This window comes from Bidens hawaiensis, unplaced genomic scaffold, assembly GCF_021521415.1.
Source record: "Bidens hawaiensis isolate Kalapana, Puna unplaced genomic scaffold, B.hawaiensis_p1.1 tig00076722_1, whole genome shotgun sequence".
Taxonomy (NCBI): Eukaryota; Viridiplantae; Streptophyta; class Magnoliopsida; order Asterales; family Asteraceae; genus Bidens; species Bidens hawaiensis.
In genome coordinates, this window is record NW_027506720.1 from 1 (window position 1) to 16,966 (window position 16,966).

At 41.6% G+C, this 16,966-nt stretch overlaps 1 protein-coding gene across 1 annotated transcript; it reads right to left on the reverse strand.

Moving 5' to 3' along the window:
- Nucleotides 1-10,165: 10,165 nt before the first annotated feature.
- LOC143618452 (WPP domain-interacting tail-anchored protein 2-like) lies at nucleotides 10,166-13,108 on the reverse strand. Its single transcript, XM_077090668.1, has 4 exons — nucleotides 12,567-13,108; nucleotides 10,863-11,953; nucleotides 10,613-10,777; nucleotides 10,166-10,531 (listed from the first exon to the last, which is right to left on the reverse strand). The coding sequence occupies exons 1-4, from the start codon at nucleotides 13,087-13,089 to the stop codon at nucleotides 10,307-10,309; spliced, it is 2,004 nt and encodes a 667-aa protein (XP_076946783.1). The 5' UTR covers nucleotides 13,090-13,108; the 3' UTR covers nucleotides 10,166-10,306.
- Nucleotides 13,109-16,966: the final 3,858 nt, after the last annotated feature.

Sequence of the window (16,966 nt, forward strand, 5' to 3'; positions counted from 1 at the left end):
CATCTGTTTGCTGGGTCGGCTTTCTTTGCTGCTTCCCAAGAGCTTCGCTATGATAACGTAAAGGTACGTGATGCTCTTGCGGAGGCCAAGCAAGAGGCTAAAGTATCTGCTTGGCATCTTTCTGATGCTCGAGAGAGAGCTGAGAAGCTCCAAGCAGAGCTCAGTGAGAACAGGGCAAGTGCCAACACCGCGTTCGTTAAGCGCGGGCACGAGCTACAGGCTGCGCAGGAGAAGCTGCAGGCGGCCGAGGCGGACGCTGCCAAGTACGCGCGCCAAGTGCGCGACTTGGAGCTGGACGCGGAGGCGCGTGACCAAGCTCTTGTCCAGTCTATAACTGACAAATCATCGCTGGAGAGTGAGGTTGCGCGCCTGAAGAGGGAGCTGGCGGGCCGCGCAGGCCGAAAAAGACGAAGCCTTGGCGACGGCAGCGTCTAGCCATGAAGCACTCGACCTTGCGCGAGCGGAAAAAGAAGAAACCTTGGCTGGCAGCAGCGTCCGACAAAGAGGGAGCTGAAACAGACTAAGGAAACTGTTGAGTTATTAAACTCTCAGATTCCTGCCCTCGAGACGTCTGTTGCTGGCCTCGCGCAGGATCGCCAATGGCTAATCTCACAGGGCATGACTCGTTGCGCTTACGCGATGAAATACTCAGACGAGTTTCAGGCCCTTATGATGGATTGCAACGCTGCCGCGCGCTTGGTTGGTCGAGCTGAAGGGTTTACGGATGGCTATGAATATGGCATGTTGAAGAAGAACCCATCCGAGTACCCTTATCAGAGCGACGCTGCCTGCGCGGACATGGCCGCGATGGGGGAGAAGTATTTGAATACTCCCATTCCCATCCTTGCACATGTATTTTAACCTTAATGAGATAACATTGACTTATTTTCCAAGTCCTTTTATACTCATATTTTTCCTTATGATTTGCAGATATCCGCGCTTGCTGACCAGCCCGATCTCGGCGCACTTAAGAAATTACTTGACGAGTGCGAGGGGGCTGGCGGCGGCGATGATGGCGCGGGGAATGCTGGAGTTGCTAGCGGCTCTGGCGTGGCCAAAGGATCCGCTCCTGACACTATTGTGATAGAAGAATCCATTCAAGACGAAGAACTTGACTATGGTCAGTTTGGAGATGACGAGGAGCGGGCTGCGCCAGATGCTGAGGGCGATGATGATGACTATGAAGAGGCTGACGTCGACGTGGAGACTTGAGAAGCCCTTCATGTTTTTTATTTTTATTTGTAGTTTGTATCTTATCATCTTGTAAACTTGTAAATTTCAATGCCTTGGAATGAAATTTTGTTTTTCCCTTCTTCGCATCTTGCGCATTCCCCATTCATCTCTTTATATTGCATGTTTGCTTGTTTAATATAAGATATGCTTGCACGTTGAAATAAGAACAAGGTTGTAAGGAAATTATAATACTTAATCCTTGTCATATTGTAAGTGATTTTGCCATATCTTGATTATGTTGACACGCGCCTTGGCGTTTTCATTATTCCTCTTTTGCGCGACGTTATCGCGCATGGAATTATGAGTTTTTTTTAGCCTTTACGGTGTCAATATGTGTTACTCAGATATCCATTACAGTTTCATGCGCGACCTCGACCTGAGACCTTAACAACTATGTTTTGGCATTTGTTTTGCCTTAGTTGTGTTTAGGTATTTTATGGTCAGGCTGCGCAGTATGTAGGATGGATGTTGTGAGTGATTTGAGCTAAGGCTCACATTATTGGGCTAAGGCCCTGACGTTTTAGAGTTAAGACTCGTTAACGCGTTTGAGCTTGAAGCTCGCGCATGTATGTTTTACTTCGTTTTATTTCATTTTGATGTCAATACAATGTTGTCATATTGCTCAAAATTAATAAAGGGAAGTGTGAAACATGTATGCAAAAGGTAATAGAATTGGGCTAAGGCCCTGACGTTTTAGAGTTAAGACTCGTTAACGCGTTTGAGCTTGATGCTCGCGCATGTATGTTTTACTTCGTTTTTATTTAGTTTTGATGTCAATACAATGTTGTCATATTGCTCAAAATTAATAAAGGGAAGTGTGAAACATGTATGCAAAAGGTAATAGAATCCACATTAAGAGAAGATAGCGCGTATCATTATTCATAATGGCTTAAAAAGCCTTGATTACAAACTTGACATTTTTACATGAAACATTTTCTAAGCTGTGCCGCGTTCCATGCGCGCGGGATCTTCTTTCCATTCAAATCTTTTAAAGCGTATGCGCCTTTTCCCAATTCTTCCGAGACTTGATAAGGTCCCTCCCAATTGGGGGACATTTTTCCGGGGGTATCGCGCGGCTAGCTTCATTGTTTCGAAGGACAAAATCATTTTTCTTGAAGTGGCATTCTTTCACACGCTGGTTGTAATATTTTTCCAGTTTTTTCTTGTATTTGGCTTCACTGATGATAGCCGCCTCTCTGCGCCCCTCAAGTAAGTTGAGATCCAACCTTCTTTCGCGCTCGTTATCAATCTTGCTCATCATGAGCACTCTATGGGATGGGCATCCAATTTCTGCTGGAATCATTGCCTCCGTTCCATAGGTTAGGCTGAACGGGGATTCGCCATTGCTGGTTTTGCTTAATGTCCTGTGTGCCCACAGGACATTAGGTAGCTCTTCGACCCAAGAATGGGATTCTCCCTCCAACCTTTTCTTCAGCCCATTTAACAAGCTTTGATTCGCGCGCTCCACTTGGCCATTCCCCTCAGGGTGGTATACCGAAGTGAAGATTTGTTGATGCGCAATTCCTTGAGCCAGTTTGATATCTTCCTGTCAGTGAATTGTTTGCCATTATCGCTCACAATTTCCATGGGCAAGCCAAAACGGCATATGATGTGGCTCCAGATAAACTGCTTCATCGCCTCGGCTGTGATTTTTGCTAGTGGCTTGGCTTCGACCCATTTCGTGAAATAGTCTACCGCCACTACCAAAAATTTTACTCGTCCTTGCGCTTGCGGTAGGGGACCCACAATATCGATTGCCCATTTGTGGAAAGGCCATGCAGAGGTCACCGGAATCAAGTTGTTCTTTGGCCGCATGGTGTTTGGCGCATAGCTCTGACATGCTTTGCATTTTTGGATCTCTTTTAAAGCGTCCAAATACATGCCTGGCCAATAGTAACCTGCGTTCATTGCCTTGGCAACCACCATGCGCGGGCCAGCATGTATTCCACAGATTCCTTCGTGTATCTCTCTGATCACATAGCTTGCTTCCTCAGCATCTAGGCATTTCATGAGCGGTCCAAGATAAGAGCGTCGATATAATGTACCATCAAGCAGTTCATAGTTTTGCGACTTGTGTCTTATCTTCCTCGCCTGTGCGCGATCGTCTGGTACTTTTCCCTCCTTCAAGAATTCCATTATTGGAGTTATCCATGACGAAGGGGTTGTATGAGTTACAAGGACAGACTTCGCTCCCACCGACGGGTTGCTCATTACTTCCACCCTGACATCTTTGCCAAAGTGATCGAAGCTGGTTGATGCCATCTTGCTCAGCGCGTCAGCAGACTTGTTTTCGCTGCGCGGGATATGAATGATTCTGAAGCAGTAAAATTGCTCGATGAGCTTTTTCGCCTGCTCTAGATATACAGAGGCATGGTGTTCTCCTTGGCATCATAAAGGCCATTGACCTGTGCTGCTACCAAGTATGAATCAACATGGGCCTCTAGCTTTTTCACTCCGAATTTGTGCGCGATGCGGAGGCCAGCCAGCAAGGCTTCATACTCAGCTTCATTGTTGGTGCTCTTGAAGTCCAACCTGATGGCGTAAGTATATTCATGATTCTCTGGATCCACCAGCTTGAGGCCTGCGCCAGACCCTTCGTTGTTTGAAGCTCCGTCAGTGAACAAACTCCAAACATTTTCTTCATCATTGGCTCGCGGAGGGTCTACCTCGCGCTGAGCCTCTTCAATTTTTCCTTCGGGGACTTCTGCAATGAAATCAGCCAAGACTTGTCCCTTGATTGCTGGACGGGGCTTATAGGCGATCGTGTGCTCACCTAATTCCAGCGCCCACTTTGTCAGCCTTCCCGAGAGCGCGGGGCGCCGCAAGACTTGCTGGATGTTGTAACCAGTCAGAACTTCAATGGGATGACCATTGAAATATCTATGAAGCTTGCGCGACGCGTGTGTTAGTGACAAAACTAACTTTTCCATGATGGAGTAGCGCGTCTCAGGATCTGTCAGCACCCGACTCACATAGTATATTGGCGTTTGGATTCCCTTGCGATCCACCAATAATACTGCGCCGATGGCGCGCTCTCCTGCTGATAGGTACAATGTCAAAGTTTCACCAGGAAGTGGAGCTGTGAGCACGGGCAAATTTATCAAACATTCTTTTATCTCACTGAAAGCTTGCTCGGCCTCAGGAGTCCATTTGAACTGGCTTTTCTTTAAGCAGTTTCTCAATGTATTGACAAATGGGGTAGATTTGCTTGCATGGTTCGCTAGGAACCTGTTGATTGAAACCAATCTACCATTCAGCTTCTGGACTTCTTTCATGGTGGTTGGCGAGGGCATGTCAAGGATGGCCTCCACCTTCTCAGGGTTCACCTTGAAACCATCCTTGGTGACCATTACACCTAGAAATTTTCCCTCTTGTACGCCGAAAGTGCATTTGCTCGGATTGAGCTTCATGTTAACTTCCTTTAGGCGCCCAAGGGTTTCTTCGATGTCTTTGAGCATTTGTTTTTCCTCCCTGCTTTTGATCACCAAATCATCCACATAGACTTCTAGGTTTCTTCCAATCTGCTCGCTGAAAACAGCATCCGTAAGTCTTTGGTAGGTGGCTCCCGCATTCTTCAAACCAAAGGGCATTTTTGTGTAACAAAAAACACCCTTGTCGGTTCTGAAGGCGGTCTTGTCCTCGTCTTGTGGTGCCATTTGAATCTGGTGATAGACCTTGTAGGCATCCAGGAAACATTTGAGCTTGAATGGCGCCACGGAGTCCACCTTTGCGTCGATGTTTGGTAGGGGGTAACAATCTTTTGGGCACGCTTTGTTGAGGTCCTTGAAGTCAATGCACATCCTCCATGACCCGTTAATTTTCTTTACCATCACAGGATTGGCTACCCATGTCTGGTATCGTATCGGGCGGATGATGTTTGCGCGCAATAGATCCTCAACCTGCTCATTCATGGCCCTCGCCTTCTCATCCCCCATGACTCTCTTCTTTTGAGCAATTGGCTCTACAGACTTGAACGTGTTGAGAGAATGTTGCGCCAGGTCTAGCGGAACTCCAGTCATATCAGAGTGTTTCCAACTCGAAGACCGACATATATGCTGTGAGCAGTCTTTTCATTCTCAACCTCGTGTCGTCTGATATCGCAGCGCCAATTGTGATTGTCTGCTCCGGGAATTTTGGGTTGAGAATCCATTCCTCTGGCGCGTTGTCTGCCATTGGAAGTTTCATCCTCCCTTCCCGCGGAGTACTTGTCACTGCACACAAATGATCTCGGTATACAAAAGTTACACCTGTTGGTGTTGGGAACCCCAATGCGCCGTGCGCTGGCGACGGTATGGCGTTGAATTGGGCAATCGTTTCCCTACCCAAGATCATATTGTGGCATGAAGTGGTGGGCAAGACCAAGAAGTTGACAACTTCAGCTCGCTTGTGTTTCTCATCCCCCATGGTTAGTTCAAATTGTATTTGACCTAGGGGATGAATGATTTCATTTGAAACACCAGAGATCGGTGCATTCACAATCTCAAGCCTTGCTTGGTCTGCCGGATCCAGTTTCCTGAAACATTGCTCATACATGATGTCTGATTCGCTGCCAGTGTCCACCAGGACTTTTGACACTTCATAATGAGCAATGTGTGTAGTGATGACAAGAGGACTGCTGATGGAAGGGCCTCCCCTGATTCTTGGGAAGATGACTTGTTGCTCGCGCCAATCTCCTTGTATTTGCGCGCTTCTCTTTCTTGATATTTGCCCTTGCCTTCCTCCCTCGGCTACACAGATTCTTTTGTACTTTTTGCTGGCTGAGGCTCCTGATTGTTCATTTTCTGGTCTTGAGTTTTTTACCAGGTGAGCCAGCTTGCCTGATTTCACATCTTTTTCAATTGCATCATTCAAGTGGTGGCATGCATCAGTGTTGTGCCCTGTGGACTTGTGAAACTCACAGTACTTGCCACTGTCTGATGGTCCCTTGTAGTGTAGTGGCTTGGGGCTTTTGAATTGGACATTCTCAGTGCTTAACACCTGTGAAGGCGTTTTAGTGAGGGGAGTCCATATTCTTGGCAGAGGTCTGTTAGGATCTCTGCCGCCTTCCCTCTTGTCACCCTCCCCGCGATTACGAACGTCTTTTTGGGGCTGGGGTGAGCTTGGTTGCGCCTGTTTTTCTGCGGAAGAAAAACTGGTTGATTGCAACCTGGACCATACAGAGTTCTGTTTGCCCCTTTTTTCGTTGCTGCGCGGTGACTCAGCTTGATGCGCTCTTTCTCTTGCCCTATCTTGGGCAATTTGTTTTTCATTTCTCGCGAAGACTCGCGATGCTTCCATTAGTTTGGCCCAAGTGGTTGGCATGCCATCTCTGCTTACGAGAGCTCGGCGGAGTTGATCACTGCGCGCGCCTTGAATAAAGGCCACGCGCAAGAGTTGCTCAGTGATACCTCCGATTGCCAGAGACTCCTGATTGAAACGAGTTATATAGTCTTCAATCGTTTCATCATTCCTGCGCACGCAGTGCATGATGTCATCAGGGTCGCGCGTGTGTCTGCGCTGCTGTACGAAGTGGGCTTGGAACTTTTCCAATAGTTCATCGAACCCATCGATTTGCCCAGTCGGCAAGCTCTCGAACCAGACACGCGCCGCGCCCGTGAGGCAGCGGGCAAACATGTGACACCATGTTGGCATCGTCCAGCTTTCTAGGTTTCCTGTGTTGTAAAACCCTTGTAAGAAATCGTCTGGATCTGTTGTGCCGTCATATTTGCCCAAACCACTTGGCATCTTGGTTTTGTGCTGAATGGGGGCCTTCGCGATGCGCTCGGTGAACTTTGAATGTTTCACCAAGATGGCTGGCCTGTATGGTGTGGTTACGTCCACTTGCCCTCTTACTGGTGGGCTGTATGGCGCGTGCAGATCCAGATCGGCTCTGGCTCCAGGCGCCATGTTCACGTGCGCGCGGAGCTGTGAGCCTCCTGCATGAGTATCTCGCGTCTTCCTCATGCTGTGCACTTCTTCATCACTAAACTCAGTGTGTGCAGTGTGAACGGAATGACCATCTTCCGGCGCGCGCGCCCTTTTTGTTCCCTGAACGTTTTGTTTGTCAAACGCTAGCCTTTGTGTTAAGTCGGCTGTCTTTTTGTGTTTGACCATCTCATTGTACTTGTCCATTAGACGTCGTTGCTCGTTTATGAGCCATTCTTTGGGATCATTGGTTTCATCTTCTGGACCCATTGGTCCCTTTTGTTTCGCGCCGGCAAGATTTTGTAACGTGAGATCGTCTGGAGGAGTTTCAGTCTGGCCATGAGGAGTTGTGATGAAGGGACGGTTACTGGTGGCGCGCGTAGAATCACGCGGCACCCTCAGAAACTGTTGTCCCTCATTAACATCCTCACGTTCAATATCCTCCAGAACTTGATCAACGTTACGAACGCCAGAAACCATGGTGAAAATTTGTTTTTTGTTTAAAGATCTGATGAGATCTTGTTGCCGTTGTAACCCACGGATGGCGCCAATGAAGAAACGTGGATCGACTCACTGGTAGACGATCTACTTTCCTCGGGTGTGATTATGCTATTTCACCGATGGTTTCTCTTGGATCTGATGGATCTGGGTTCTTCCACCTACAAAATGAACAGCACCGTAAACTTACCCCTCAGAAAGGGACAGAGGGGTCCTCTTTGGGGTAACCCTCCGGTGTGAGAATAAGTATTTGTGAGAGAAGATAATAATATGTGAGAGTAAGGAATTTGGAGTGTATTGCTTAATAGCTGAATACTCTGTGATTGTATGTTATCAGGTGATATTGGATGTGACTGTATGTTATTTGATGTCCTCTCCTTGTGGAGTTGATGTGATATTTATAGTGCTAGGGTTTCCTATGATTGGGCTCAGACCTAATTAGGGCCTTGCTGGCCTCCTCCAATTGCTTTGCGCCACGTGTCCTTTGGGACACCTGGTGCTTTTTCATTGGTTATAATCACGTGGTAGCACATGGGTTTTGCTGAGTTGTCCACCTTTCATTGGCAGCTGTCAACATCAGCATATTCTTATTCCTTAAAAAGATACCTTCTGGAAGGTTGTCTGACGTGCACAATCAAGGTTGCCCTAATCCTGATTTGGATAAGGACGAGATTGATTATGTGCATGTGTGATACGCGCCTATCCTGAGGATGCGCGAGGTCTTCTCTTTATTCTCACGCGCAGATGTTTCATGCGCAGATGTGATATGCACGAGCATGTGATATGCGCCACGCGCGGATGCGCCACGCGCATATGTGATATGCGTGAGCATATGTGATGCGTGAGCATCTGTGGTGCCTGAGCATATGATGCCTGAGCATGTGATGCATGAGCATATGTGATGCCTGAGCATCTGTGGTGCCTGAGCATCTGTGGTGCCTGAGCATATGATGCCTGAGCATGTGATGCATGAGCATATGTGATATGCATGAGCATATGTGATATGCGCCATGCGCGTAGGTTTTGGCTTTGTGCCTTCATAATGTCTTGATTTCAAGCCTCTTGTCCATATCTTGTGGGTTGACCCGCCTCGCTCGGTGTTGAGGCGGGTACATACCTCTTCAGTTAACATTCTGCAAAAACTTAAAGTCGACAATGGACAAACTTCCATCGCTGACTGACGATCATACTCGAGCCACAACACCGTCGTCTACTCCACCAATGTTACATGATCATCGGAACAATATGTTGTGTCAAGAAAGGTAACATATTAAAATTTTAAACCCAGTTTGTTTATAGAAGTTAATTATGACTTATATTTTCATATAGTATAATATTAATATTAACATTGTTACTATGATTATGAATTCAGGTTATTATTGCCTATCAAGAAACGTTGTTTTGCTACTGCTTTCGAACACAAGTATGATCATCAACAAGTTAAAAAGTTTATTCAAGAAAGGTTTGTGTATGTAATTTATGTATAATAATATATTAATATTATTCCCAGTTTTTTTTAAATGTACTTAAGTTTTCATCACATACTAACACGTTGCATGTTATGAACTCAGGTTCTTGCCTATTAAAGAAACGTTGTTTTGTTACATTCGAAGATGATCAACAAGTTAAAAAGTTAACCGAAAACGCGATAATCAAGAAACCCGAAAGTGTGTTGATGGAGAAGAAAAAGAAGAGGAAAATGCCCAAGAAGATGGTGTGTGGACCGGTGGTGAACAACGACTCAACCGACCAGTTGAAGCGGTTCATCACGGGAGAGATGTTCGGTCTAGACATGAAGTTGGTGATCCAGAAACCATTGTACGAGAGCGACTTGAATACGACCCAGAACAGGTTGAACATGCCGGTTAAGCAGCTTGTGACGCGCCCACACGATTTCTTGACTGTTGACAAGATGCGGGTTATTGAGAATGGTGGTAAAGATGGTATGGAGGTTAAGGTGGTGGGACCGACGATGAGGATGTACGAGAAACCGCTTAGGTTGAAGATGTGGCATATGAAGAATACCGAAAGCTATGTGTTGAAGACGAACTGGAACGAGTTTGTGGGTCGTAATAAGATGGTTTTGAAGACGTATACGGTGATTCAAGTTTGGTCGTTTCGTAAAGACCGAGAGCTATGCTTTGCTATTGTGCCGGTAGAGAGACTCGAAGCTGCGAAAAGTGTTGTTTGATGGCTTAACGAGTTCGTGTATTCATATTGATGTTCTTTAGTTTCTTGTCTTAGATATTGTTATAATGAGTTGATGATATTAGATTTGATTGATTAATGTGAGTATATATGGATTATTAATATTTCTGATTTAGACTATAGTTTATGCAGTATGGTTTAATTATTTCTGTATAATAGGTGGATTGTTACTCGCAGCAGCCCGAATGGGCCAACCCAAAAATACAATCCGGCTTGCTGTTTATACAAATATTCGGTATGATACCGCAAACTAATAATTTCGACTCATAATAACCTTTTACATCATTACAAATAAACTGTTTACATCATCTAACAAAGCAAACCTCATGTACAAAATTAATGTTCATTCAGCTGCACAAAGTCAAAAAACCAATTATCAACATACACAAAAAAAATAAACAAAAAAAATAATAATAAAAAAAATCAAAAGCAAATGTTACATGTGGTAAAAGAACCTATAAAATCAAACTACATTATCATCAAAACCGTCTGGTTTCAAGTTGATAAAGAACGCTGCCAACACTGAGAGCGTTAACACGAAGATCGCTCTAAACAAAAGCATCTTTTTACTTCTGGATTCCGGTTCTTGCAGTTCTTCATCATCCAAACTGGGGTCCGAATCAGTTATGGAGGACTCGGGTTCAGGGTCATGTATAGAAGCATCGTTCACAACTTGTATTTCTTCATCCTGCATTTATACAATAACCAAATGTTAAACTCAACAAAAACCATAACCGCCAAATCTATGAACGAGTAGTCAAGTACCCACCTTTATAAATTCTGTTGACTTCTCGGTTAATGTAGCGACTTGACCCGAAAATGTTGCGTTTTTCTGTTGAATACCTTCTTTTAGACGCGTATTTGTGCATATTCCATTGATGAACTTTTGCAGCGTTTCCATTAAAATCCGTTTCTCTTCGGTTTGAGTATGTAACTGCATATTATATTATTATTTACTGTTTAAATAGCTGATCAATAATACAGAATATCTTATAGGTTTTTGTTTTTATAAAGTGTACCTGTTTTGTTATACGTTCACGTTCTATGGCAAGTTGCATGACCGTATCCATAATAAGTTTTGTCTTAGCACTAATATCTTTTGTGCTATTCATTTTCTCAAGATTAGCATTAGCCAAAGCGGTTTCAAGTGATTCAACTTCAGCTCTTAAAAAGTCAACCTCTTTGGTCAACTCCGAGTTAGTATCGGTCAACAACAAACACTGTTCTTCAGCGTTCTCAACCTTCGTTTCAGCTATCGAAACCTTTTGTTTCAACTCATCTATTAAAGTCTCCATATCCCAAATTGCGGAATACAACATGTTTTGTTGTTCTTGACCGGCTTCAGATGACGCCTTCGCATGCTGAGCTAGAATCTCTAAATCTCGTGATTGTTTATCAAGTAAACTCATCTTTTTAGAACTTGTTTCATGGCTTCTTTTAAGAAACACTAATTCTTCGTTTAACTCGGTGTTTGACTCGGTCAACTCAACTACTTTCGCCTCGGCTGTTTCGGCCCGATTTTCTGCTGCATAAACATCGTCTTTTAACGATTCTATAGCATTTTCCATTTCGTTAACGCGATCTTGAAATAAATAGTTTGACTCATTCGCTTTCTTTAAGTTTGACTCCGACTCGTTGACTTTTTCTTCCAAAGATTTGGCTTTTTCACGCAAAACCGACACTTCAAGATTATCCGCAACAAGCTGTGTGATTCTGCTGTTAAGTTTCTCTATCGACGCGTCTTTCGAACTCAATAACTTGATGCAGTTATCAAGTTTTACTCTGAAGTCATTTTCTCTTTGATTAAAACCGTTGAGATTGAATTGAATAAGTTGATGTTGACTTATGAGGTCTCGTGACACGCCCATTAGAACAACTGCAGTATTTTCGGCTTCCAGAAACCGACCCCACACAACCTCGGCTGCTTCTTCCATGATGAATGCTACTTGTTCGGTTAACCTTAACTTTAACCTTAAATCTTCTTCATCTTGTTTTGATTCGGTTAGTTTTTTCTCGAGATCGAGCTCTCGAGATAAAGATTTTTCCAGCATTCTAAGAACATGGACTTTGTTGACTGTTTGTAGCCTTGGCTTTACTTCCATGTTTGAATCTTGATATAAAAAAATAATTAAAAAATGATATCTAGCATTTATGCACACAATAAGTAATATTCTGTTCTGGGCAATTAATTTTTTACAAAAAGTCTCAAACTTTATTTTGAAAGATTTCATTTAGGATAAACTTTAAGTCAACCATTCATGTCAGAAAAGTCAACATCCCTAACCTCATCATTTTGACGCTAGGGGTGTGCATGAAACTGAAAAAACTGATCTGTGACCAAAATAACCGAACCCAAAGAAAAACTGGCGGTTTGGGTTTATGTTTTTGTGAAAACCAAAACCGAAAAAACCAAACCAAAGCTAATTGATGGATTTTAATTTTTAATTTTTAATTTTCAACTTTAAGTAATTTATAAGAATTTAATAAATATCGTTACCTTAATATTTTATCCCAAAATCATTATTTTAGACCAATTTTTCTGGCCCAAAATTTTCAATCCCATATGATAAAACCGAGAAAACCAAAACCGAATCGAACCAAAAATGAAAAAAAAAAAACTGAAACCAAACGGTTTTCAAAAACTCAAAAACCGAATTTTCAGTATTTATTCTTTAGAAGTCAAACTGGGAATGAAAGATAAATGACATTAACAGTTGACTTACATTCATTATGGTCAAAAGCTAATGATGTCATTTGAAGTTTAGCCAACTTTATTTTCATCTCAAGAACATGTTCTTGCGATTTCTTCAAAGAATCTTCAGAATCATGCAGCTTCCCTTCAACAACCGAAAACAATTCTCCAAGATGCTTACAAGAACACAATCTTTGACGGGCGTCAACGAGGTCAACTCGAGTCAACTCCATTGACCCGTCAAGCTCTTTGACCTCAGAATCCAAGAAACTAAATAACATATCGATTTTCAACGACTTCTCAACAAACTCATCCGATACGTCATCAGCCGTCATTGCTTCAAAGTCATTTTCCCATGACAAAACATAAAATAATAGGTTTTCTAAATTTAGTAACTTTTCGGATGCGTATGCCAACTCGAGGTCAACTTTGGTCAAAATCTCCATGGAGAGTCCTATTTCTCCTATATCCTTGGAATCGGAAGCTGTACCCTCGTGAAACCGTACTAGCTCCGGATTTATTACATTATTGTTATATGTTGAAACAGAATCCATTTTATATGGTTTCGGTAACAACCCTGTAAAACAAATATGAACTAAACAAAATGATCATACAATATAAAGAGCTAAAATTTGACTTTTAAGGTCAAATCAAATTATCCAAGATCAGCATACTTTCAGCTAGGGATGCACATGAAACCGAAAAAGCGAGTCAAATCAAAAACCGGCCCGTTTGGTTTTGTGTTTTGTAAAAACCGAACTTGTGGTTCCGTTTTGGTACATCTATTTTTTAAGTAATTTATAAAAATTTAAAAAATATATAACTTAACTATTTTAGCCAACATGTCTAATAATCAATTAGTTATTAATTAACAAAATGATTTAGGCCCAAATTCATTATTTTGGAAAAAAAAAATCGGCTCAAAAATTTTGAGCTTAAATGGCAAAACCGAAACACCTGGAAACCAAAACCGAAGGTTTTCAAAAATGCAAAAACCAAAGTTTTGAATTTCAGTTCGGTTTTAGCCCAAAACCGACCCAAACCGAACTGTGCACACCCCTACTTTCAACTGTAAAATGTATATAAAATCATAAATATCAAAAAAAAAAAAAAAAAGAAGAAGACGAGACTTATAAATTGTTATCATCTTCATACTTCAAAGCTCATACTAACATATAATCTCCAAATTCATAATAATCACCAAAAAAAAAAAATTACTTGTTCAATTCACCAAATAAAGTAACAAATTCAAAAAATTGTGATTAAATAATAAATTTTTAAAATCAAATTGTGCATAATTTGGACACCTGTAACATCTTTAAAATCAAGTTTCTTATTTTTGCCCTAATTTTCAATTTTTCTAAATAAATTTCAAATACCCAACTCAAATCAAGCTATTAAATCAGCATAATCACACACAATTGAACCAAAATCAACCAAATCAAATCAAACAGAGTGACAAATAACACAGCAATTGAGCAGAAACCCACCTGGGTAATCCGAATTGCAGTCGGGTCGGGTTGAATTGCGAATGATTAGCTTCTGATTATTATGAAATTGCGAGTCCCAATCAAATCAACATGGGTTTGGTGTATCCCACGCTCTAATTTAGCAAAATGGATCTCCGGCGTATGATAGTGTAGGCTGGTAGCCTTTTGCTAACGTGCGCTTTGGGACTTGTGAATGGTTTGATGACATATAAAATAAAAATTGTCAACTTGTGAGATGAGGAGCGTAGTAGGTGTGAAGTAGGGTCGTGTTTGATGTGGGGCCCACTTGTGTTTATTTTAGCGAATTATGTTACGACACGTCATCGGTGTATCATTAGCTATTTTAAGGCATGGCTAGGGCCTAAACATTCCCCTTTGCTTGTTGTACCCTTATGTGGGGCTATGAGATTATTTTACAGGCGTATTTAAGAGATGCGTTTAGATGATGAAGTAATTGGTGGTTAGATGGCAGTGCATTTAAGCTATTGTGAGGTTGTGCTATGGTCATTAGTAAATGCGAGTTAGAGCATTACGTCAGTGTCAAATAGGTATTTGAGTTTTATTTAAATAAAAGAATAGATAAATAAATATTGGCATGTGTTGCATGTGGTGAGTTTGAAGTGAACCTTATTCAACAAAAGAGGGTGGGGCGTTAAGGGGATGATGTCGGAGGGCTAAAAGATGTTTGGTGACAGTATGGTAAATAGGTTGTTGTGGTTTGGCGGGGTGTTAATGGGTGAGGTGGCTTTGACGATACCACAACAAACCGTCTGAGAGAGAATAGATAGAGGAGAAAGAAAATGAAAAATAAAAGTTGGTCATATGGGACAGATATATGAGAGAGAATTTGCATTTGTACCCCTTCTGGCCATGCATTGTAGATGGTTTTAACACTTTTATATGAATTTTATAGGAAGGTATATAAGACCATCTATAGTGGTGCGCTTCCCACTATCAAAGCGCCGGAAACACCAACCCGTGGCGCTTTGGACGTTTTTGGAGGGGGTGCGCTTCCCACCAAGCGTCGGAAGAGGGGGAATAGGTGGAAGGTGATTGATTGGCTCGCTTATTTGGTTTTTTTTTATAAAAAAAGTAATAATGAGGTAATGATTTGAAAGAATTTCATCTACTACACTTCTTTTAGTTAAAAAAAATGTAGGTTGTAGTGGTGTGACGTCAATAACACAAAACGATCTTGTAATGGCTCCATCCAATATACATGATCTAAGTGGTGTACACACGTATACAAGTAGTGTGCAAGCATAGACAAGTAGCACTATTACGTGTAGAAATCATAGAATAACTAATTTGCCAATATGGTATGTTAATGTAAAATAATGTGTAAAAAATAGTGTGAATGTCGAGATTTTAAAAAAAATTATGCTTATTTTTTAAACGGTAAATAAATTATATACTAGAGATGATTATTATATATCTAAAAATTATATTATAATAATTAATAAGAAAGATTATTTTATGTTGGAAAGTAGAACATAGAAGAATGGCATCCACCTTACTTTAAGCTTTAAAGTAATGTTCAATGACATACATTATGGTTATTTACCTTTTGGCCCTACTCGAGACAAATTTTAGTGCAAAGTGCAATTATATTCGAAGAACTGCCTTTTTTGTAGTTTCTTATTGTAAGCGTTAGGTACCATTATATTATTATTTTTTTTAATTTGGCAAAAAGAAGTTATAATAAAAGTGATATGTAATATTTTTCTTATCAGAGTTTCAATTAATGGTGTATACATACGGTATAGAACAACGTTTGTTTTTATTATTTTTTCAAAAAAATGTGATATGGAAAACGAATGTTTTTAATAGCGGTGTTTATCGAATCGGTTTAGTGTTATTGGGGTCGGGTTTTTTGAATCGGGTTGATCAAGTTCGGGTTAATGAAGATAATGTAAGACAATGGTAAAATACCGGGTTCTCTATTTCTTGATGATGCATTACAATATATGGAGAACGAATGCAAGCACTAGAGACCTAAGGTGGACCCGTTGGCTCACACTAATAATACTTAATAATAATATAATCCAATACTCCCTAAAGCCGGAGCGGAAAGAAACCAGAAGCTCAAACTGGGAAAACAGAGAAAAGAAACTACATAAAACAATAATTAAGAAAAGCGTGCTTCGATCGCCTCGGAAATCCAAACTTTTGCCAACGAAACCGTACTTTGCTTGATTATACTATCCATGGGCTTCATTGATAGATCCATAATTTTGCAATAAGTGTGCAATATGCGTGGGGTAGCGGCTAAAAAAAACTAACTAGCAGCGCAGCGGTGAACCGTAGTCCTACAGGCGGCGCGAAAGAGGACCGAAGTCCAATGAGTGGCGAACTGAAGTTGACGGCAATGATAGGGACCGTATTCCAATGAGCGGGGGACCGAAGTCCATGGCAATGAATAAAAACAAAAGAAAGCAGCTGTAGTGTCGGCGCAAGGTACAACTTCACGGAGTAGGATCAAACAAGTTAACCCTAGCCATTGGTAACACTTGTACCCTCCACAAGTCCGGTAAATAAAAAAAATACTTAGTCGAAACAAAATAAGAACTAGACCGGATAGAGTACAAATTCACAAAAGTCAAAACACTTTTGTCTTCTCTTGTTACCATATTCTGATACTATGTAAAATACCGGGTTCTCTGTTTCTTGATAATGCATTACAATATATAGAAGCGGAATGCAAACCATAGAGACCTAAGGTGGGCCCGTGGGCTCACACTAATAATACTTAATAATAATATAATCCAATAGATAAATCGCTTTAGGATAAAAGCGCAAATTTGTAACATGACTTGGTAACTAAATTCCGAATTTGAATTGTTTTCTAACCCTGCTAAAGAACCGAAAAATGAATTCGATTCGACTTGAATGTGTATTCATTTCATGACCTACATGAAGCAAGCCTATTGGATCATACAAA